We start from the raw sequence: 26517 nt of genomic DNA, 5'->3' as shown, positions 1-26517 counted from the left end.
CCAACTCCAAAGCCCCCACCACCTTCCAAGAACGCCTTCAATATTTCATATTGGTTATTCCAACGGATACGAGCTGGTGGTGACCAATATTTAGAGGGGGAGGAGTCGTTTCCCTTCAAAGTCGCCTATCAGAAAGTTGTCTTAATTGGTATTTGTGTATTTTTCAGGGCGTTGATTTATAATATTGATTCTGCACGTTTCATTTTCGCTATTAGGTAGTTAGGGCAGGTTTTCAATTCATTAATCTTTAGTAGGTTTTTTTGATCGAGATCCAGTCTACTAATGGCTTTGAATATGCATTATTAATAATTATTTTATTTGATATAGGTACAATTAACATTATTTTTAATTTTCGTTTCTCCTATAAGCTTGTCAATGTTACATAACCTTCGATAATTATTGATCTGACAGACCTATTATACCTATTATATTATAAATAAATTTTATTATTATTATTTTTATTATCATTAGATATAATGTTCATCCAAATGTAGTAATTTTTCGTTTTATATTATTTCTACACTACTATCAAAATTGAGTGGAATTTTTTTTGGGGAAATTCTATCATATATATCCCTCGTATTTGCCAAATTATCGTAAGTATCGTAAGTGCATCAAAATTACCGATAATTTTGCATGACAGCGTGTTGCAGTTTTTCGAAGAAAACACGCTGGAATGCGAAATTATCCGGTCATTTTGATGCACGGGTGTAATTCGGGGGAATATTTCCCGAATAAACTGTAACATCACTTGTCAAACTAATGTTTAATGGAAATGCCATAGATTCGAACTGTGTAAGATGCATAGAAACTATTCATCTATGAACAGAACAATTATCGCAGTGCTGTTTCGCTTTCTACAATGCAATTATCGTAAGTAATTGCACAAGTGCATCGAAATTACCGATAATTCTCCACCTTCGGTGTCGGGCTCTTTCTCCAAAAATGAAAATGAACGAATACAGTTTTTCAAAGAAAACACGCTGGAATGCGAAATTATCCGGTCATTTTGATGCACGAGTGTAATTCGGGGGAATATTTCCCGAATAAACTGTTACATTACTTGTCAAACTGATTTAGAAAGGAATTGCCATAGATTCGAACTGTGTAAGATGCATAGAAACTATGCATCTATCAACAGAACAATTATCGCAGTGCAGTTTCGCTTCCTACAATGCAATTATTGCTGTAATTTTCGATAATTGTTCTCCATATACATAGAATTTTTGACAGGAGGGAAATATTCGCTGTAATTTTCGATAATTGTTCTCCACATACATAGAATTTTTGACAGGAGGGGAATATTCTTAAGTAATGGCACAAGTGCATCAAAATTACCGATAATTTTGCATGACAGCGTGTTGTCATAAAAACTGCATGAGTTCATTTTCATTTTTGGAGAAAGAGCCCGACACCGAAGGTGGAGGGCTCTTTCTCAAAAAATGAAAATGGCCGAATACAGTTTTTCAAAGAAAACACGCTGGAATGCGAAATTATCCGGTTATTTTGATGCACGAGTGTAATTCGGGGGAATATTTCCCGAATAAATTGTTACATCACTTGTCAAACTGATGTAGAAAGGAATTGCCATAGATTCGAACTATGTAAGATGCTTAGAAACTATGCATCTATGAACAGAACAATTATCGCAGTGCTGTTTCGCTTCTACAATGCAATTATCGCTGTAATTTCCGATAATTGTTCTCCACATACATAGAATTTTTGACAGGAGGGAAATGTTCGCTATAATTTTCGATAATTGTTCTCCATATACATAGAATTTTTGACAGGATGGAAATATTCGAATATATTCCCTCCTGCACTTCGAGCAGTCGAGAAAATTATCTAGTATTTGGCGAGCACTCGGGATATAACTACTGAGTAGGTATAGTAAGTAGTAAAGTTGTAATTCCATACTTGGAAACTTTAGTTACAACTCAGATACAAATTAATGTATGTATCCTTTTCACTTCAATAAATATGTCAAATAGAAATGGTCTCAGTAAAGGATGAAATAAAGGAAGGACCTAGCCCGCATGTTGATATAGGGATACCTACCTATATTTGTTCCATCGAGGCTCGAACCATGTTGTGTGTTGATACAGATCTAGTCCAAAACTAAATGCTAAAAAAAGTTTTGAGGATCATGTTTCATTTTTTTGCTAAAATATCTTGTGGTGGACACTTTGAAGACTTGGATGGACAATATTCCTAAAACTATAAGAATTTCAACATTACTAGGCATATTCTCCCTTCTGGTGTTCTCAAGTGCTTTGATTAATAGATTACATTAAGGTAAAAGCACCAGTTATCGTCAGTTTAAGCCAATTCACGGATTGATATTTCTTGTAAATCTACATCACGATCACAAAAGATTTCTAAATTTTGATATATTTTCCTCAGAATCTTCATTTTATGAAAGATACGAATTATGTTAAACCAAAGATTTGATCAAAATAATAAAATTATAGGATTTTACCCGGTAATCGTCATATCCAACTTAACCTATCTTAGTATTCGTCACAGCAATGTCGGAATAACCGTCAGTCAGAAAGAATAAGGAAATTGAATCAATAAACTATATGAAAAACAGACAATCATCGCAAAAACGTTTTATTCTAATTTTTCTTCATTTGCAAAGTGAACAATTAAACTTCTTAGGACTCTTAGAAACTCCAGCGCATATTTCATGGATCCAACATTTGCAGGATAAACATTGTATCATATCTTTCTCAGGTTCCTCTTCACATATTTTGCAATACCATCTTGAGGAAACATTTGTTTTTCTCTTCGTATCCTTACACAGCTCCTTTTTTCCTGCTATTTTCTCCTCATGTTTTTTGTTTGCAGTTTCTTCTCTTTTTTTTTTAAATTTTTCTAATTTTGTCTTCTTTTTCCTGTTCTTTCTTGGAAAAATACTGTTGCCATTCCATGGAAGTTGCCACGGCAGGCACCTTTTCTTTATTTTTTTTTCTTTGAAGATTCGAACTTGTGGTAGATGTGGAAGGCCAATATAAAGTTTTTTTAAAAGGTGTTGGAAATTCTTCCATTATTGTAGATTCTTTTATAACGGCTTCTGATGGAGGTGACTCGCATGTTGGTAGTTTCCTTAATTTTTCTTGTGAAGGCTGGATGTAAAGTGTTGCAGAAAAATCACTTTCCTCTCGATTTTCCTGTTTTTCCAAGTTGGGTTCTGCCATTTGGAAATTTGTCTTGCTTTCCTAATTGTTTTGATAATATTTGAACGCTATCTAGAAGTTGTTCTTTAGTTACTGGAAAACGAACAGATGCTAGATGAAGGATCCATTTTTCCAATAACATTTCCTCTTCGCTGGATAAAATGGAAGGAAGTCCCATTTTTCTTATAATGGGTGTTTTTCCTCTTAATTTATCTGATAATGTCATTCTTGGTACTTTGAAAGCCTTCGCGGCTGAATAGATAGACATTCCATTTTCAACAGCCAAAAGAGCTTTATGCATATCATTTTCCGAAAATCTGAACCGCTTTGATTCCATTTTTCTTGCGTATATCTGAAAAAAATCAGAGTTCGTCAGGTATAAGTCCCTATAGTCATAAGATTTTAAGCTTTTCAATTCGACAAGTCTTTCATAAAACAATATGACGATTACTGATCCTCGTAAACTTTGGACTTTCAGCATAATTATACGAATAAGAGCTAAGTTATTGTGTTTGAACAAAGTTGTTTTATGCAACTTTGATCTTATTCGTATTCGTCAACTTCGACGGTTACTAAGACATATTCTATCTGTGATGTACCTGTGTTCGTCACACTAGAATTACTATGTTTTTCGGTAGTTTACTTCCCAATTTCATTAGCAATAACGTTATTTGTTACTTTATTCCCGAAATAATCAATAAAAACTTCATTTTACGGTATCGGGAATCTATAGTAGCAATAATAATGTTACCACCTACCTTAACAGAATTGCTTAGCAAACACTGTTAACCGGTACTTTCTCAAACTCTACTTTTTCAACCCTGTTAAAAAAACAGTGTTAGCCACATTATTGTAACTAAAGTAGATAACACAAAATAATCACATTTTGAATTTTAAGCATAATTAATCACTTAAAGCTAGATGTCTCTAGATATTTAATAAAACGGAAAATTGTGTAATTGGGACGAATACTAAATCACTGACGATCACTGGTTCTTTTACCTCACATAAATTGATATATCACTAGTTTTTCAGTTAGTTAGAACTGAAAAATTAGTAAAGTATTATGGGCATAAAACTCAAATAACAGTCAAAAAATATCAAACATTATCATATATGATGTATAGATAGATAATCAACTTTATTTCAAGTTTTACACAACAAAAGCTACATAAAAGATTAAATGACGTCAGAATAAAGAACTTGAATCAACAAGTTCTCAGAAACAAAATAATCCCCATAATTGTAAGGTTCCAAATGAATTAACATTCTCTTTACAGTTTTCTTAAATCTACATAAACTATCACAGCATTCAATATAATTAGGTAGTCTATTGAATATTTCAATACGCATATAATAAGGATCTTTTTCACTCAAGGTTGATCTATGATAAGGATAGATACAATAAATCTTGAGTTCTTGTATTATAATTATGACCAACTCCCATATCAAATTTATCCCTATTTTTAAAAACAAACAACAAACATTCATGAATATACAAAGCATATACCGTCAATATATTCATATTTACCCCTGCATGAATCCCTGTACTTCATTTAGCATATAGTTCTAATAATTCTTTTCTGAGCTATGAATATTGATTGGATTCTAGAATTGCCAATTCCGAATCTAATGATCGATTCACAAATCGCATGATATAAAATTTTCAAAGTACCCTCATTCATATACTGAGCAACAACCCTGATTCCATAACCAACACTGGTTAATCTTAAACAAAGTTTATGTATACAGGCTGGCCACTTTTTTAATGGGATTGTATTGGTAACTTGTAAACACATCTTCTCCGAACACAAGATTCCCTGCACATCTTTCAGTTTCTTCATTATGAACATTACATCACATAAAAATAACAGAAATTCAAAAAACCCAACTCTTAAAAGTAATTTGAACGTTCATTTAACAATATTTGGCTAATTTGAAAAATAAAAGTATTCTTCATATTTTCTCCTACAAAGCACCATTTTCGAGAAACTTGATCTTAAAAAAAAAATTATCTGTGAAATTCGAAAAATTGGGTACTTTGGCTAAATGCAACTCTGTTCTGTTGTGGAAAAAAAAATGAATATTTACATTGATGTCATGTTCTCAGATTTTAGAATTGAAGTACTAGCCAACTTTGTTTGAAAATGAAGTTATTTGAATAAGCTCACCTCAACTCTTCTATTTGATTACAAATTACTGAACTTTGACACAGCTCTTATAATAAGAAGATACTTCATTAAAATCAACATTTTATTTTGAAAAGTCCAGATTTCCCATAAAGCCCATGTTAAAAAAAGTTTTCACAAAATAGTCCCATTATAATGGCAACAGTCAATATCCCACTAAAGACTGCTGCTATCGAACAATACTGTATTCTTCGAGGGTCATTCAAACTCACATCGAAACATACCACTTAGTACATTATAGACAAATTTTCATGTGATTGAGATTAAATACTTTTATTCTTTTGCTATTCCATAAATTCATCCTAGAGCATATGATTGACATACTTCCAAGAGTGCTGTAATTGTTTTAATATGAAAACAAATAGGTGAGTTGAAAGAAACAGGATATTCAACTGTGGATATTTATATTGAATACTTCTCATTTATTTTCAATGGCAAAATCAAGAGAAATCAAGTAGTAGAGTTGGCTATAATGTAGGTACATATTATAGAACAAATTTGATTACAAGTGGAGTCTAACATTTTCCATTGATTACAGAGCCATAAAACTTTATTTCCATATTTTCACACTGATGGCTTCAAAAATATTGATGCAGATCATTATTTTTATGAGATAAATGGAACAAATCAAATGCTTCATTTCATAAAGGAATTCCTTTCTATCAGAATGCACACTTATTTATTTTGTATCCACACAATTATTTTGGAAATTGTTCAAAAAAAAAATTTGGTATCAGGTGTGTGAATAAGTCTTTCCCGTGTTTTTCCAATTTTGAGCCTTTATTGTGAAAAAATGGTTACAAATGAATTATTGAAAGTATTGGCCATCGCTAGCTACAACTTTTCCCCATCTTTCTGGCAACTTACGAATCCCGTTGCGAAAAAATTCGACCGGTTTGGCCTCTATCCAGTCATCCACCCATTTTTTGGCTTCCTCGTAGGAATGGAAGTGCTGGTCAGCCAGGCCATGCGTCATCGATCTGAAGAGATGGTAATCAGACGGAGCAATGTCTGGACTATACGGCGGGTGGGGTAGGACTTCCCATTTGAGCGTTTCTAAGTATGTTTTCACCGGCTGTGCAACATGTGGGCGAGCATTGTCATGTTGCAAAATAACTTTGTCGTGCCTGTCGGAGTATTGTGGCCGTTTTTCTCGCAGTGCGCGGCTCAAACGCATCAATTGTCGTCGATAGACCTCGCCTGTGATCCTTTCATTCGGTTTCAGAAGCTCATAGTAAACCACACCTAGCTGGTCCCACCATATACAGAGCATGAGCTTGGCGCCATGAATATTTGGCTTGGCCGTCGATGATGATGCATGGCCGGGTAGTCCCCATGATTTTCTTCGCTTCGGATTATCGTAACGGATCCACTTTTCATCGCCAGTCACGATACGATGCAGAAAACCCTTTCTTTTATGTCGCTGAAGCAGCTGTTCGCAAGTGAAAAAACGCCGTTCGACGTCTCTCAGCTTCAGTTCGTACGGCACCCAATTTCCTTGCTTTTGGATCATTCCCATGGCTTTCAAACGCTTGGAAATGGTTGTTCGGTCAACTCCCAATGCTTCAGCAAGTTCTTCTTGCGTTTGACACGAATCTTCATCAAGCAAAGTCGCCAATTCTTGATCTTCAAAGATTTCCGGCCGCCCGGAACGCTCCTTGTCTTCCACGTCGAAATCGCCACTTTTGAAGCGTCCAAACCATCCGCGAACACTTGAATCATCGACACAACCTTCTCCATAAGCTTCCTGAAGCAACCGATGCGCCTCGGCAGCAGATTTCTTCAAATTGAACCAATAAAGTGAAACTTCCCGCAAATGACGTCGACTCGGCTCAAATTTCGACATTTTCACGATTTCAAAAATTTATGATGCGAAAAAATTTCAACTAATGTGTTAGTGTGGAATTGTTGACAGATGAATAAGCTTTGATTATGACATATGTAACCATTAAATACTAGCACAGTATTGGTGGCGCCATCTCTTACAAAAAACGGGAAATACTTATTCACACACCTGATAATAGACAAGGGCAGAAGATATTTCAATTCAATAATAAATCCCCAGTAGCGCTCACCATTCTTCGCTGATTTTTGCTTGAAGGGAAGTGAAAAAATTACTTACCAAATGCAACCTTCCTCCATATATGTGTGATCATTGATTACTGTGCTATTGAATTTTTGTTGATTTTTATATTTTGTTGAAATATGTTAAATGAAATTGATCTTGATTTGTGAATTTATTTGAATACTGGCTACTGTATTATATTTTGATTATTTAGAAGTCACGTACTGGCTCACGCCTCTGTGATTATATGTTTATACCCTGTAGCTTACAGAATAAACCATTTTATTATTATTATTATTATATTTCTGGAAAATATGTATGGAACTTCAATATTCTTTTGGGATTCTTCAAATCTTCGATTATTTTCATTGCAAGCTACAATAACATAATATCAAATATCATAAATAACAACAACAGTGTAATCTGTAAATGAATATTTTAGGTTAGAACATAGATTATTCGAACTGCTGTGTTTAAATTTGCAACACTCGAAATTTAAGGTTCAAACTTAAAACCACAGACAACTAGTATGTGTTGGAACTTTTACAGATGAATTTGAGAATGTTAGGTTAATTGTACGAAATGAAATAAACAACGATATATTATAAATGCGATATAATAAATGAATGGATATGAATTGTGACTATCAGAGCTGAGCTAATATGGGTGGTAGCGAGCTCAATTCGTTATGATTATCGAAAATGAAATAGAAAATCAAGAGAAAAATATGTAATCTTTATCGTCAATGAAATTGGGATAACTGTATTATAAATACTACTTTGTTCAACGAATGGAATGTTAAAAGTGAGTTTATGATGGTTTTTCCAATCTAGTAGCTTATTTCCAAGGCTCAAATTGTATATCTTATACTTGCGAAAACTTCAGTGTTCCGGTTACCAGGGGTGAATTAGCTCATTATGAAAATTTAAAATGGCTATATCTTTATAACAGGGCCGAATCGGAAAAAATGGTAAATAAAAAAAGTGTTTCTTTTAACCTCAAGAATCTTCGGTTGAAATATATGTACAAGTCAAAGACTCACCCTATATATATATATATATATATATATATAGGGTGAGTCTTTGACTTGTACATATATTTCAACCGAAGATTCTTATATATATATATATATATATATATATATATATATATATATATATATATATATATATATATTTCAGGGAGATGGCCTGAGCCCACCATGGTTTTGCTTGGCGCTCAATATACTGAGCAAAATGCTGAATAGATCGGCATATGGATACAATGTCGATACGGAAAAGAAAATTACTCACCTTTTCTATATGGATGACTTGAAACTCTATGCGAGGGGACGAGCACAACTGGAGGGATTATTGGAGCTGGTTAGAAACTTCAGCGTGGATATAGGCATGACACTGGGATTAGAAAAGTGCGCGGCGATTATAGTTAAGAGAGGAAAAATTGTGGAAGAGGAAAACGTGAGGCTGAGAGATGGAAAAGAAATAAATACTCTAAGTACGGAAGAAAAATATAAGTATTTGGGCATACAACAAACATTTGAAATACGACAACAGGAAAATAAAGAACATGCTAAAACAGAACTACTTAGGAGGGTTAAGCTTATACTAAAATCACAACTGTCATCAAAAAATAAAATAATGGCCATCAACATCTGGGCGATTCCGTCATTCACATACACTGTGGAAGCACTCACATGGTCGAGAACGGATCTACAACTAATTGATAGAAAAATTAGAACTACAATGACACAGTTCGGCCTGCTGCATCCTAACTCGGCCATTGAGAGAATTTACTTACCTAGGAAGGAGGGTGGCCGAGGCCTCAGTTCCTTAGAAGACACCTGTAAAAAAGAAATAGTTAACATCAAAAAATATTTCAAAAATACCTACTTACCAATCCATCAATGGGTCACAGCACAGGAAAGTATGGCACACGAAGACGGAGAGGACAGAGAAAACTCAGCAGAAATGCTTAGACAGAATTGGCAAACTAAGCAATTGCACGGTAGGTTCTATGCAAGTCTGCATCTGGAAGAGGTGGATGTAGCTGCTTCCAATATCTACCTGACCCAGGGTTACCTCTTCCCACAGACAGAAGGAACGATCTTTGCCATTCAAGACCAAGTAGTGCCAACCCGAAATTACAGCAAGCATATCATGAAAAAACAGATAGAAAGCACGAAATGTCGGCTGTGCAATAATGCTGAGGAAACCACACAACATCTAGTATCGGGATGCTCAGTTATAGCCAGCACAAAATATCTGTCGCGACACGATAACATGGGGAAGGTGGTACATCAACTTCTGTGCCTGAATAAGAACCTCATACAGCATTTCACACCCCACCACTTGTACGTCCCAGCAGCAGTGATGGAAAATAACGAAACGAAGATATACTGGGACCTCACGATACTTACCGACATAGGAACAGAACACAATAGACCGGACATGGTGGTATGGGACAAAAAGAATAGAACGGCAGTAATTATCGACTTTGCCGTTCCGCAAGATCAAAATATGATGAAAACCTATGCAGAGAAGATAAGGAAGTACGAACCACTGTCAAGGCAGATGAGAGACATGTGGAAGTTGAGAAGGGTGGAAATAATCCCACTTATAATCAGTGTCAATGGACTGGTACTAAAGAAAACTGTCCAGCATATCAAAGATCTAGAAATGCAAAATAATACCATTACATGGATGCAAAAAGCCGTTTTGCTTGGCACTGTGAATATCATCAGACAGGTCATCTATCCACACTGAGGAGCAGATCTTCTCTTGGTAGAAATACCCGGGAAGCCCTGTAAGAAGTACCACTAAAGTGTGAAATTAAAAAAAAAAAAAAATATATATATATATATATATTTTTTTTTTTTTTTTTTTTAATTTCACACTTTAGTGGTACTTCTTACAGGGCTTCCCGGGTATTTCTACCAAGAGAAGATCTGCTCCTCAGGGTGAGTCTTTGACTTGTACATATATTTCAACCGAAGATTCTTGAGGTTGAAAGAAACACTTTTTTTATTTACCATTTTTTCGGATTCGGCCCTGTTATAAAGATATAGCCATTTTAAATTTTCATAATGAGCTAATTTATATATATATATATATATATATATATATATATATATATATATATATATATATATGAATTAGCTCATTATGAAAATTTAAAATATATATATATATATACATATATATATACATATATATACAATATATATATTGTTGATCATTTCAAATTGCCTAGATACCCAAATCACCCCTACTTACTTCATTCGGCAAATAATTCTCTTACTGTATTACTGTATATATATATATATATATATATATATATATATATATATATATATATATATATATATATATATATATACGAGACGGGAGAACTCGCTGGACAGAGGAAGAAAATATTCTCCTAATGAGAGTTCATTATATAGCAGAGGATCTTCAACAAACTTCCAACAGAACTTACCGAGAGATACTCACTACAACGTGGAATGATATCAACCCGAACAAGATATCATACCCAAATCTCCTCTCAAACAGAGTCCGATGGATCCTACAAAATTCGAAGTTCTCAAGTGTTGAGCTGGCAAACATCAAAAGAAGCTACAGACCCCACACACCAACACCAACCCAAGATCTCACAGAAACTGAGGAAGTCAATCGAGAAAACCAACATCAACAAAACCCTCAGATAAAAAACACCAGCAAAGTCTTCAACAGAAATTTGCAATTGTATAGCAAAATCTCCCCCCAAGATAGACCTGGAATCCCGAGACTAAGAGGATCTCGAAAAATCTTTGAAAGCGTGGGAAGAACAAACGAAGTCATAAGAATGCATATAAATAACAACTCAACTCTTGAAGATATTGTGGATTTTGTCTATGCCGGAGCGATCACAGTGTGTGAAGAGAACAACATAGGACGAAAAACAAAGAAACGAGAGACGGAAACACAAAAAGACCCTCCATGGAAAGCTCGTCTGGAAAAGAAAATAAACGGTATTAGAAAAAGAATTGGCACACTTCATACTTACCTAAACACCGCTTCACCATCTAGAAAGGTAATTAAAAGAGCACTCCACATTGCATCGGTATCAAACATCAGCAGAGAACAAATTAAGGATCGCCTCACAGTAGAATGCGATATTCTGAAACAAAAAGCGAAAGCATTAGGAAACCGATTGAGGAGATACAATGAGAGGGTCAAACGATACAGAAACAATAATCTTTTCTATAAAAACCCGAAACAATTTTACCGCACACTTGAAACAACAACAACAACAACATCTGAGCAAAAACACCCAACAAAGGAAAGCATACAGTCAACATGGGAAGAAATATGGAGCAGAAATGAGGAGCATGATGATGATGCGTTTTGGATAAGGGAAGCAGAGGAGGAAGCAAGTGGATACATTATGGAAGAGGAAAACATCACTGAACAAGACATAAAAACGGTTTTAAAGAAAACAAATAACTGGTCTGCACCGGGCCCGGATGGTCTACACAACTATTGGTGGAAATACTTCACCTCAACACATACATGTCTAGCAACAGTATTCCAAAAAGCCCTAAGTAAGCCTTCACTCATACCTGACTTCTGTACACTTGGTGTAACGCACATGATACCCAAGGGAACGAACAGCGAAGACCCCAAAGACTATCGACCTATCACATGTCTACCCACGGTATATAAAATATTGACAGGAATAATTACGAAGAAAATATGGAAACATGTAGGAAAATACAAAATAATGGCACAGGAACAAAATGGGTGCAGAAAAGATGCGAGGGGATGTAAGGAATTATTAATAATAGACACTCTAATAACAAAACAGGCCAAGAAGAAACAACGGAATTTGTCCATGGCTTGGATTGATTATAAAAAAGCCTTTGATTCAATACCACACTCGTGGCTACTCAAAACCCTGAAGCTCTACGGTGTATCTGAGGCCATAATCAACCTACTTAAACATCTTATGGATACATGGAGAACAAGACTACATATAAAAACCAACTGTAGCAACTATACAACAGATGAAGTCAACATTCGAAGAGGAATTTTTCAAGGGGATAAATTGAGTACCCTATGGTTCTGCCTAGCGATAAACTTCTTGAGTAAGCTCCTAAATAACTCCAGCTATGGTTATGTCATTGAGAAACGAAACAACACGAAAATAAACCATCTCCTTTACATCGACGACCTGAAGCTTTTTGCTGCGAATGAAGATCAGCTCCTAAGGCAACTCAAAATTGTAACATCATTCACAAAAACCATAAAAATGGAATTAGGACTAAAAAAATGTGCTGCTATACATGTAAAAAGGGGAAAAATATCCGGGGGAGACATGATGAGGATACAAGATGACTTGTCCATTAAAATTCTACAACCAGAGGACACATATAAATATCTAGGTATCCAACAGGGAATGGAAATTAGAACAACTGAAGCCAGGGAAGCATTCAAACATAAATTTTTCAACAGGTTAAAAAAAGTACTACAGGCCAAATTGAATGCCAAAGCTATGAACACGGCAATAAGCACCTGGGCAATACCATCCCTGTCTTATTCTTTTGGAATTGTGAAGTGGACAACAACAGATCTCAGAGCACTGGACATTCAAGTGCGAGGGCTCCTCACCAGGCATGGAATGCATCATCCTCATGCCTCAGTAAATAGACTATACATACCGAGGAATAAAGGGGGTAGAGGTATGCAAAATATCGAAACCATACACCACAATATAGTTAAGGATATGAGAGAGTACTTCAAATCAAAACACTTACCTTTCTATAAAGCTCTCTCCAGGGAAGATCAAGGCATTACGGCGCTGAACCTGGCTTCTGAACATCATCCGGCTGAATCTCCAACCATCGAGGAACTGTGCGAGGATTGGCATGGCAGGGCACTTCACGGAAGATATCCAACGGTCCTAAAAAATAGAGATATAGATACAGAAAGATCGCTCTCATACCTCAAAGCTGGATACCTTTTTCCAGAAACGGAAGGTAGACTGGCAGCGATCCAGGATCAGGTGGTCCCTACAAGAGCGTATCAGAAAAACATAACGGGCAGAAATCTTCCTAGTGATAAATGCCGTAAATGCTCTCAGGCACCAGAAACAATTCAGCATGTCACATCATCTTGCCCCGCGCTCGCTCCCAGGGAATACACTGATCGGCACAATGCCATGGCAAAAGTATTCCACCAAGCCATCGCCCTGAAATATGGATTATTAAAAACAGAAAGAAAAATACATGAATACTTACCAAAACAAGTTCAGGAAAATGATGCTGTGAAGGTGTATTGGGACCATCCACTGATAACTGATAGGCCAATCGCGCACAACCGGCCTGATATTGTCATCCTTGAAAAGATGGAAAACCGAGCCACTATAGTTGACATCACCGTACCGGCCGACGACAACACTGAAAAAGCGTACACTGAAAAGATAATTAAATATCACGATCTGGCATTTGAATTAAAAGAACTGTATAGACTTACCCACATAACGATACTTCCTCTAGTCATCATAGTCGAATGGGCTGGTTGAGATGCATCTAACTGGGAACACAGCCAAACTTGGACTTCACGAGGACCTAATAGAGAAGGCGCAGAAGGAGGTGATCTTGTGGACCACGAGAATTGTGAGGAGTTTCCTCACTAGCAATTGAGTGTTGCCTTGTTCTGTGAGGAACCGGCAACCTCGAAGCCTTACCCTACAACAGTGACAAAAAAAAAAAAAAAAAAAAAAAAATAAATAAATATATATATATATATATACAGTAAGAGAATTATTTGCCGAATGAAGTAAGTAGGGGTGATTTGGGTATCTAGGCAATTTGAAATGATCAACAATCTATATATATATATATATATATATATATATATGTATATATATATACGTGTGGTGTGGCCGACCCACATTTTCAAATTAGACACCTAGTATATTTTTCAATTTTTGGAATCAGTACAACACACTCTACAATTTTTCTATTCACGTCCCTATACCTATCTCAACTGGATTCCGAGTTATATGCGTTTATTAGATTTCACATTGATTCAATAAGTGTTAATTTCTTTTGTATTGTTATTTTCTCTTTGTCGTTCATAGATCGATATATCAATGAATCAGTTCAATCCATAAATGTCAAAATAAACAATTATTGCCTAACAGGTGTTTTGTTCCGAGGTTTTTCTATAAATAATGACTCAAGAAAGATATACACATATAACGCATATAACTCGGAATCCAGTTGAGATAGGTATAGGGACGTGAATAGAAAAATTGTAGAGTGTGTTGTACTGATTCCAAGAATTGAAAAATATACTAGGTGTCTAATTTGAAAAAATAGACTTTTTTACAATTTTGTAACTTGGCAAATGATGATTTTTTTTGGTCCGTCCTGTATTATTGACATCCATAATTCAAAAGCAGTGACACAGATCAGATCAATATCTAACGACTTGCAAAATTTCTGACTTAAATCTCAAATATTGAGTGAACTAGAGTCATTTTCGTAATACGCCAATTTGATCTTAAATTTCGAAAAATAATTAATAACTCAAAAACCGTTGAAGATAGGGATGGAAAAGTAAGAGTGAATAGATTCAATATTTCATGGAGTATCATAAAAAAAATAGAAATACCGGATGTCCTATTCAAAATAACAAAGTTGTTGCCAAATTGTCGTACATCCGGCAACACTGGAAATATGAAATTATTTTAAAAATGTACCTTACATGGCCAAATATCTATCCACAAAATTTGAAATCTTTACCATCAATAGTTTCCATAATAATCTAATAGGCCACTCACCTTGGGACACCCGATATATATATATATATATATATATATATATAATATAATATAAATTAATATAATAAATAAATATAATTTATATATATATATATATATATAAAATGATTTTGGGAACCGTGAATATCTTACGGAAGGTCGTATACCCCCATTGACCAAAAAGAGGGTTATCCTTGATGCCTTGGCGTCCGGATAACTCTACGAAACCCACTAATAAGTGTGAAATATAAGAAAAAATAAATAAATAAACACTATGCTTCAGGGAATAAATAAATATATATAAACAAATAGATTTCCACGTCACCCAAGAGGTACTATTTGACGACGCGTTGGTTTTTTGTTTTTAATGGGAAACCTCGCCTAGAATAGCCCTATTATAACCCAATATAAAAATGTTGTTCTCAAATCAATGAAAACTGAAATAAAAAGAAACTCTTGAAAAAACAGAAATAATAAAATATTCAATTATCAACATAACATATATATTTGAATAAACATAGAGAAAACCTCTCATGAATACATATAAATAAAAGTATAAAATAAAAATATAAAAAATCTTATAAAGACCACAAAAATATTGTGGAAATGACCGCATGTATTCTGGTCAAAAATGTATGAGCTTGCGTACCCTTTATTCATTTTTATAGATCAAATCAATTCGACGATCTTTCTTAGTCGCGAAGTCATCAATTATTTTCTCGAAAAAATGTTTCCTCTGGCTAGTTCTTTAACTAAACCTCTTTCGATTGATATCAGTGCCAGGTTATTTAAACGGTCTTGAGACATCGTGTTCCTACTGAAAGATTTTATTCTTTTGAGCGCTGAAAAACTTCTTTCTACTGACGCGGATGTTGGTGGCAGGGACAAAATCATACAAAATAACTTATATAATTCAGGAACATCGGAAACAATATTATTTGAGAAAATGAATTCCGTAATACCATTCAGCGTATTTGAATTGCCGAAGATAGCATTGTCCGAGTACAAAATTTGTAACTCACGTTTGAGTTTATCCTTATCGAAAAAGTTTTTGTAATTATCGATCAAAGATTTGAAAGGTATTTCCAGAAAATTACGAACGTATATATCAAATTTATTAAAATTCTTTATTTCCAAAAAATGAAGTGATGAAGTGTCTTTAAACCTTATTTCAATTTGAGTTATAATTAAATCCAGAATTTCACAAAAAAGCCGTTTCATTGAGGAATTATCCGTGAGCTGAATTTCGGAATCTATTTTACGTTTTCGACGTCTAGCACTCGGTGGCATTACTTCTGCGAGTTTTTCTACTTCTGAATATAAGCGGATGAAATACTCATCTTCTGTGCGAAATTTTTTCAGAGTCGATAATAAAGAAGTGATTCTGGCGTTGCAATAAGTTATATCTGATAACTTATGCTGGATTATAGAAAAAACGGGATCTGTGTATGTAAAAATCAAATCAAAAGAGTAGAGAATGAACAAAAATTCTAAATCATTCAACATTTTCTTCAGACCGGTAGCTTCACGTATTGTAATATCATCCCATTCATCTAAATTGTCGCTGATATGATCAAAAACTTCAATTAATTCTTCTCTCTTATCGAATATTGTTTTTACAGCGCGAGATTTGAAATTCCAACGAGTTTCCGAGCTAGAGGGTAATCTTTTTTTGCAAATTTCGTCTAGAATATTAGTGCGTTTACCTGTTTTAGTGAAAAACGACGAAAATCCTGGAAGATTCGAAAAAAACACACGACACTCATTGATTTTCTTGGTCGAATCTTGTAACACTAAATTCAATTTATGTGCATAACAGTGCGTGAATAGTGCTTGAGGAGCTATTGTTTTTATTCGCGCTTGTAACCCATTAATTTCCCCCGCCATCACAGCTGCCCCGTCATATGTTTGACCTATTAATTTAGTCGCTAAATTGAAATCTTTAAAATTGTCCAACAAGGCATTGAAAATATCATTCGCGGTTCGACCTTTACTAACATCGAAAAAACCCCAAAATCGTTCGGATATTTTACCGTCTCGAACGAAGCGGAAAATTACTGACATCTGACAAAAACATCATCCGTTGTTTCGTCTATTTCCCAAGAAAAGCACGCAGAATTATTTATTTCCTCGCGAATTTTCTCCCTCGAAATTTTGGTTATTGAATCTATTGAATCATTTTGTATGGTTTTTGACAAACCACAAAACACGGAAGGGAAAGGGTCAATAATTTTTTTAAAATCTCGATTTAAAGTGGCGGCGAATGCAGCGAGCTCCTTAAAATTCCCCCGATTGTCGGAATCGACACTTTCATCGTTTCCCCGAAAGACCAGCTCTTGTGTTGATAAAAAAATTATGATGTTCAATAAATGCTTCATCATTTTACGATTTTCTGCAACCTTATCGTTAAAGCTTTTAAGGAATTCGCAATGAGCACTGTCTAAACTATTGATTATATTTTGTTTGCCGAACAATTTGAATTTTAGTGAAGAATGGATAATATGCTCTTTGGTGACTTCATGTTTACCCGACGCGCGATGAATTTCTCTCAAATTATCGTACCCAGTCGAACAAGAAGGGCTTTTTTGATCCGAAAATAGCAGGCAGTTCCAACAAAAAAGTTTATTTTTAGTTTCGCTACCGGTAAACCAATAAAATTTTTCATAAATTGTTTTTGAAAAGGCCCGATTATGACTCATTGTGCGCTGGATCAGATTCGACATAGACGGTCTAGGAACAGGTAACTCTTTTACGAATTTTTTGTCGTCGTACGAAAGCTTGGAAAATTTGTTCTCTAGCAAAAAACTCACCAAGTCGCCGGTACTTGATACTACCTCTCTTACATTTGCCATCACTATAACTCGATAACGATAACTAACATAAACTAAAATTTTGTTATGAACTTACGGAAATAGCCAAAAGAAAACAAATCTGAGAGCACACGCGCCGCGCACTTGCTTCTATTCAATTTCAAATACAAACAACTGCGAAGCCATGTGCATGCAATTATCCCCCCTACTGAGATACGGCTGGCCGATCTTACCGCGAGGCGCGAATTACAGAACTTTTGAAATCAGGATGTTTTCAAAGTTAGGAATATATTAATTATATTTTCATGATCAGAAAATCAATACCTAACTACTATCCAAAGGCATAAATAAGTTCTTTTCTGATTAAGACGTAATATCCCATAATTAACCATTCATTTGAATATATTAATTATATTTTCATGATCTGAAAATCAATAGCTACTATCGAACGGCATAAATAAGTTCTTTTCTGATTAAGACATAATGTCCCATAATTAACCATTCATTTAATTATCAAATATTTGAAATAAACTGAAAAGTTGCTGCTTGACGCTCTGCAATACGATAACCGGCCAGCCGTCCCTGTGTATTGGGAAGCGACCTAACATCGAGTTGTTGTGCCGTTCTACTGAGTGGTCGTATTCTGGGCGTATGTCGTAGTATCTTATCCTTTACGTAGCGCTCTCGGTAGCGCTGGTTCCACCATCGGCTCTTGGCCGACCTAACGTGATGAGATGCTTTCATTCAGTGACATTCCAGGAGTTGCAATTGTATAATTGTAACATTTGTGTTACATTTCAGACCTAATGTTACGGTGTTACGTACAATTCTGGAATAACTTGTTTGGGGTGATGTTACGAAAAGTAACCATTCACGATTGTGGTTTGTTACAATTCATGAAAGGGAATAACAACGCTGGATGCTTTGGAAATCGAATATTAGGTGGGTCCGAAAGAAAATATTGGCCGGTATAAGTTATATTTTCCTGTTCTGAGTGGAAATATTCATTATCGAGGGAATTTGGATATCGAAATCGATAACTCCGATTTAGTTTGAATGAATTGAATATCTAGAATTATTTTCTATTTCCCGATAATTTTTGGGTCGGCCCGGCCGACCCTGCCGACCCTGACGAGCCGTCACTGATTCATAATACTTTTTCTTTGATCATACTATAACAATACAATTATATGTCCATAATCCGGTTCATAATGATATGCATTATGATACAGATTTTTCATAACGACACAGATTTTAAATCATAGTTATAGAAACCCATAATTTTTAGATCAAGCAGCTGTGCATTTGACGTTTCTTGTAGATTCCAGTCTAAAATTGTTTTATTTGACAAAATCAGTAGATATCAAGTTTCCGCAGAATATAGCTTAACTTCGATAATTACCACCTCCTATATTAATTATTATTCAGGGTGTTTCACGAATGATATTACAGGCTTTCAGGGCAGATGCAGGACATTTTGGTGAGTTTAAATCAGTGTTCGAAATATATCCTAACTATATTCGTTTATGAGATACAGGCTGTTTTATGTATTTTATAAAAAAATTTCAATCAGCATAACTTTTGAACGCCTAGATGGATCTCCATGAAAATTTTTGTGCATGAGTATAGGACAATGCCTAATATTTGCACCTAATGACTTAGTAATAATAATAATAGTAATAGTATTGTTTATTTCCAGAATTATTAGCATACAGACAATAGAATGGAAACAAGTCATATTGGCACATTATTGCCTAAAATCATTATGTATGTATCATGTATGTATCACAGAATACCTTGAATTCATAATAATGATAATAATAATAATAATAATAATAATTTTCATTCATGCTATTATCTTTCGACTTACATTCGTCACAAAAATTCGGAATTTACATAATTTTCTTTACAAGAAATTCTTCTATAGAATAGAAGGCATTTTCAAAAAGATATTTTTTAACAACACTGTTGAATTGATTCTTCATGTTCCTAATTGAATGAGGAATCCTATTATATAATTTATAAGCCCAAAAATTTGGACCATTTTGAGTCTTAGATAACCTACAGAAGTCATTTCTGACATCCAGCCTTGCTCTTGTCTAGTGATGGTGAATATCTGCATTTAGGGCACGTGAGTGCTTGTCATGCATGAACTTCAAGCATTCAAAAATGAAAATACTCGGTAGAGTAAGAATTCCAAACTTTTGGAAAGAGTTTCTGCAATCTGCTCTGTAATCCAGATTGTCTAAGATTCTGACTACTTTTCTCTGAAGTGAGAAAATCTTAGCGGCGTGTGGAGTGTGACCCCACACTAAAATTCCATACTTTATTAGAGAGTGGCATAGAGCATGGTAGGACGTCAGCAATGTCTCTACTGAAACCTTAAAGGACAGTGTACGAATTACAAAAATATTCTTGCTCAACCTCTTAGAAAGTTCTTCACAGTGAACATCCCAAGTAAGTTTATGATCCAAATATAAGCCCAAAAACTTAAAACTATGTTTCAATTCAGCGTCCAGTGGTTTCAAGGTACACACTAAAACATTTGTTTTGTTCTGATTAAGCATTAGACCGTTCTTACCGAACCAATCCTTCGCCGTCGACTGCGCATCGCGCGAACCCTCCATAACCTGATCAAAATCGCTACCCCTTAAAAGAAGTGAAGCATCATCCGCAAATAGAATAGACTCAATTGTGTCTGGAAGACTAGTTGGAAAGTCATTTATATATATCAAAAATAAGATCGGTCCAAGAATAGAACCTTGAGGTACGCCCAGTTTTATATTTTCTATATGCGATTCCTTATCATCTTTAACGACCTTTTGACACCTATCAGAAAGATACGATTGGAGTAGTTTGATGCTGTTATCTGAAAATCCATAGTTTCTGAGTTTGGCCAGAAGAATTCGCGGCGAGACGCAGTCGAAGGCCTTGCTCAAATCTAAAAATGATATTACAGTATAATCACCCTCTTCAAACCCCTGCATTATATGAGTAACAAGTCTCAAAATAGCCGAACCAGTGCTTCTATCCTTCCTATAGCCAAATTGATGATCGCTAAATAATTTATTTCGTTCAAAGTAATTCACTATTTGTATGTTCAAAACTTTCTCAAATACCTTAGAAAAAATCGGTAAAACTGAGATTGGCCTAAAACTTGAAACATTATTCCTATCACCATCCTTGAAAAGGGGCAATACTTTTGCCACCTTCAAGTCTGAAGGAAACATTCCAGCTTTGATACATTTGTTCAACATTTTTGTGAGAGGTATACATAACGTGTTAATATTACGCTTCAATATCTGAACAGAAAGTCCGTAAATATCTCTGGATTTTGAATTTTTAAGAGATCTGACAATATCCCTGATTCCCGTGTAAGTGACCTCCTCAAACTCGAACGTGCTACCGAATTTTTTATATTCAGGATCAACGTCAGCAAAATTTGGAATATCTTTCACAATTTTCGAATCTATACTGGAAAAGTAAATGTTAAAGTCATTAGGTGAAATAGAGGACGTAGTTGATAATTTTGTTTTTCTGTAATTATTGATGAGCTTCCAGCTAGCTCTAATTTTATTATTGGAATTTTTGATGTAATTTTCTGCAGCTCTCTTTTTCGCAGATACCAAAGCAATATGATATTGTTTTTTGAATTCATTCCTTAAATTTTTTATTTCATTTAATCTAAAATCTCGGTATAATTCTTGAAGAAATTGCAGGTGGCCCCTCATTTTCTTAAGATCATTCGTAAACCAATTGATGCCTAACTCACCCCTTACACAATGTTTCATTGTTTTCTCAGGAAATGAAGCATTGAACACATTAACGAAGCATTGGTGGAACATATGAAAACATTCATTTGAGTCGTTTATATGATTTACAAAATCCCAACTCATATCAGATAATATATTATGCATTCTACAGAATCCAATATGTGTAAGAGGTCTACTGATCCTCGATAGGGTACTTTGGTCTGAATTTGGAAACTCTACTTTTATTCGTTGACCTCTATGATCCGAAAAGTCAATGTCCACTGTATCTGCCTCAAAGTTTCCAAAATTGAAGTTTTTGAATATATTATCAGTATTTCTTTTCAACCTTGTTGGTTTAAATATCGTTCGTTCGAAACCAAAACTGGCAAATAAACACAAAAGAGCCTCCGACTCTTTCGGATCATCGAAGTTTACATTGAAATCCCCGGTTATAATACATTTTTTTCCTAAGTTGGTAAGAACATTTAAATTTTTCTCAAGTTGGTCAAGAAAAACAGATATATTTCCTGATGGAGAACGATAAATGACAGCCACCCTCACATCAATCACCGGAAAACAACAAGCAGTTATTTCTATATCCTTTTCTACACAAACTAAATTCTGTATAGGAATACAATTTTTATATAAAATATTCCTACACAACAATATGACGCCGCCATATTTGAAATTCTTTCTGGAAAAATAAGCCACTGTGTTCCAGTCTTCCAGTTTGTAAACAGATGACTCCATCTCATTAAGCCAGTGCTCACTCACACACAAAATGTCACAATTATTCAGTATAACCGATTCTATATGGTTCGATTTGTTTCGAACACCTTGAGCGTTAAAATGCACGACACTTAACACTTCACTCCTTTTTGTTTGGGCTAAGTCTTTACGTTGTCGAGTCTCTGGCGTTTCTGAAAAAACCTCGACACATATATTCCCCTTGGCCAAATGCTAGGATCCTTAGCTTTTTCTAGGTTAACTAAATCAATAATTATTTTGAATGAACTGTAGTGATACGGATATTTAGATGACAGTTTCCCGCACTTCACCTCAGGAAAATCGCCCTGTAGATAATTTGTGATATCATCAATTGTTGTTTCTGGAGAAAATACATAGAAAATACATAGAATAAGATAACTAAATAATTTTATTCCCATATACATTGCACTGCGTTCAGTAAGTGAGTATTTATGCACAGGAAAAAAATATGAGAACATTCTTCTAGTATTATTGCAATTCCTGTATGCATCCCAGTAATTATTATTTTTGATGAAGAATAACAAAACTCTGAATATATAAAGTCCTGGGAGTGTCATTATGTTATTGCTCCTAAATATGTCCCTGCATGTAGACCTGAATTTCATTCCAAACATAGTTCTCAATGCTAACTTCTGAACAATAAATATACCTTCTGCTTGTGAGCTACCACCACAGAATATAATTCCGTAGGACATCAGTGATTGGAAATTCGAATAATATAAGGTTTTTAATGTCGTAGTGTCAATTTGATATTTCAGGACTTTAAGAGAGTAAATCGCGATATTTAGTTATTTTATAAGGGCATCACAGTGTGGACCCCAATTGAGGTTTTTATCAATCATAATGCCCAGTACTCTTGTTTGTGGGCTTACTTGTATAGTCTGATCGTGGTGAAATATATGATTCGGACAAACTATGTTCGATCGTATGTTGTTGAAAAACACGATATTAGTTTTCGATGTATTGAGCACAAGATTATTGTCAGAGCACCAGTTCTCTATCCTACTCATGGTCTTCGTGATTTTGTTAGATACACTCACTACGTCATTTCCACTTACTATGACGTTAGTATCATCTGCGTATATGTAGGATTCTATTACACCCCCAGCTAATCCGTCATTCTCGACATGTTCCCCCAATTGCTGAAAAATATCCGGCAAGTCATTAATATGAACTAGAAACAAAATTGGCCCTAGTATAGTTCCTTGAGGTACTCCTGAAGTGATTTTGCATTCTGAGGATAGAAACTTTGAATTTACCCCATCCAATATCACTCATTGCTTTCTATCAGATAAGAAGCTTTTCAATAAATCCAGTGTTGTTCCCCTAATTCCACATTTATTCAGTTTCAATAATAAAGTTTTATGGTCTACTCTATCGAAAGCTTTAGAAAGATCTACAAAAAGCCCAGCGGGTATCTTATCATTTTCGATTGAATCAATGATCATCTGTAATAACTCAAATACTGCTGTTTCAGTGCTACGACCGAGAATGAAACCGTGTTGTCTGCACGAAAGTATCTTAAACTTGGTGAAAAACTTTATTAGACGATTCGCTAAGATTTTTTCGAATATCTTAGCGAAAGCTGTTATTAAACTAATTGGTCTATACCTTGAAAAATCGTCAATATCTCCCTTTTTAAAACATGGCTTTACTATGGCAAGTTTCAACATGTCCGGAAAAATTCCAGTTTTAAAAGCACTATTGATAATAAAACAGATTGGATGGACTATTTTCGTTATATGCTTTTTAATAACTTTGATGGGAATGTCGTCGTGTCCGCATGAATTCTTGTTTTTCAATCTACCAACAACCGAGACAATCTCCGCTTCCGAAACCTCAAACAAGTACCTAGAAAGATTTAGTGGAAATTTTCAAATTTTCCTGCCTAGTAATACTAGATTTTGCAAGGTTTCCTGTTGCAATATTTGCGAAAAAACAATTGAAATCATCTGCCAATTTGCACATTTCATATTGGCCAGACTCGTCCCCGAATTTTGTAGGCAGTTTTCTTCTGGTATTCATGTTATTTCCTGATAATTGACCAATTATTCTCCAAGTAACTGCCGATTTATTTTCCGCCTTATCTATGATCGTTCTATAAAAAGCTTGTTTACCCGAAATTATGGCAGAATCATAACGTCGTTTAACATCATTATAAATTTTACAGAATTCAGGTCTACATCTAGAGACAACAAATAATGAATTTAATATTTTTTTTTAAATTTTCGATTTCAGGGGATGAATTAATTTTACGTTTTTTAGCTACATCTAAATTTTGAATTGGAAAAGCCGAATTGAAACATAAGTCAATATTCTTAGAAAAAAACGCCCACATATCATTAACTCTATTCTCAGGAATATCAAAAATAACAGACCAATCAACATTATCGAGCAGATTTTCGAATAGTTGATGATAACTTTCGTTATATATTCTAACATTTCTAATTAATCTAGATTCATTACGCTTCACATCAGCTTGAAAGACGAATTTTTGTCCTGAATGATCAGACAGGTGTTCATCAACTATGGTTACCTTACCTTCTATACTTGAAATAATATTGTCCAAACAAGTAGCTGAGTTTGTGGTTATTCTAGTTGGTTCCTTGATTTTCAATTCCAGGTTATAAGTTTCAATAATTGATAGAAACATTTTCGCATCCTTTGAGTGAGATAGGATGTCAATATTAAAATCACCTGAAATTACCAAATCTACACCCTGTAAAAAACATTGATCAAGTACAAGAGAGAATTTTTCGAAAAAGAGAAATACATCAGCCAAAGGCCGCGAGTTGGGGCGGTAAACACACACTATTAGATACTTCTTATACTGTATTTCAATTTGGCAGGCACAACACTCGATTACACCTGGTACACTAAGTGACTTGATATCCGGTCTTTCCAGACACTCAATCCCTTGCTTGATAAAGATTGCACATCCACCATGATGACCCTTATCTCTGCAGTAGGAAGAAGCAAGAAAAAAATCTTCTGGAGTATAGATTCCTATCTCCTCTTCTGACCTCCAGTGCTCAGTCAGACACAATATATCTACTTCATGATCCAGGAGGGCTTGCTGTAATCGCAGAAAAGAATTACAAATTGATTGTATATTTTGATGTAATATACATAGATGTTTGCATTTCTTGTAGAAATTTTTATTGTTGAATTCGTTGTGTACGAAAAAAATTTGAAAAGTTGAATTCTCTCAACGTAACATCTGCCGGCCAGAAAGTTGGGTTCTGTAATTTTTCGAGAAGGACATCGTCTGGAATCCCGATACTGAAAGCGGAATTTGTTCCTCTTGTTGGAAGTTTTTTCACTTCTATCGTATGATGATTTGGTAACTTTGATATACAGGGTGTTTCCTAAACATGCGGCAAAAATTCAGGGGGTTGTTCCTTGGACTATTCTAAGAATATTTTGTTCTTTGATGATTTTTGAAAAACCTATTTGTTTCGAAGATATAGGGGAAACAAAATTTCAGATAATAACATTTTATTATGAAAAATTACATGAAAATTTAACTCAACCTACAAAAACTGTTGAAAATGACCACCTCTAGCCAGCATACAAGCATCCAATCTTCTCCTCATTGACTGCCGAACCCTTTCAAAAACACCAGGATCATTTCTTATTAAGTTACACCCAGCAATGATCCGATTTCGCAAGTCTTCCACATTTTTTACTGGACTTATCAATTTTAGTCAAAAAACTGGCCGTTTTTAGTAATTGGAATGTTGTTAAACAAATTTAAAAATAAATTGTACCTACTTAGTAAACACAGTGCGGTACGCATTTTTATTTAAACTATTATTAATTTTAAAAATATGACAAATGTTGTTCGCCCTGTGTACGAAACGTACAGAAAATCCTATTCATATCATAATTCTCCAATAATATTCATACAAATTAATTTCAGAAGGTATTTCATATTTCTCAATCAAACGT

General features: G+C 34.7%; 1 protein-coding gene across 1 annotated transcript; it reads left to right on the top strand.

The window, feature by feature from the left end:
* The first annotated feature begins 8734 nt into the window (after nucleotides 1–8734).
* LOC123673337 lies at nucleotides 8735–10195 on the top strand. The gene has a single exon (XM_045607822.1). The coding sequence runs from the start codon at nucleotides 8735–8737 to the stop codon at nucleotides 10193–10195; it is 1461 nt and encodes a 486-aa protein (XP_045463778.1).
* Nucleotides 10196–26517: the final 16322 nt, after the last annotated feature.

The sequence above is a fragment of the Harmonia axyridis genome, chromosome 2 (assembly GCF_914767665.1).
Source record: "Harmonia axyridis chromosome 2, icHarAxyr1.1, whole genome shotgun sequence".
NCBI lineage: Eukaryota > Metazoa > Arthropoda > Insecta > Coleoptera > Coccinellidae > Harmonia > Harmonia axyridis.
This window is presented reverse-complemented; position numbering and strand designations above follow the sequence as displayed.

Bases quoted from the DNA above. Each gene is read 5' to 3' on its own strand.
- LOC123673337 (XM_045607822.1), top strand. From the start codon at position 8,735: ATGGATGACTTGAAACTCTATGCGAGGGGACGAGCACAACTGGAGGGA.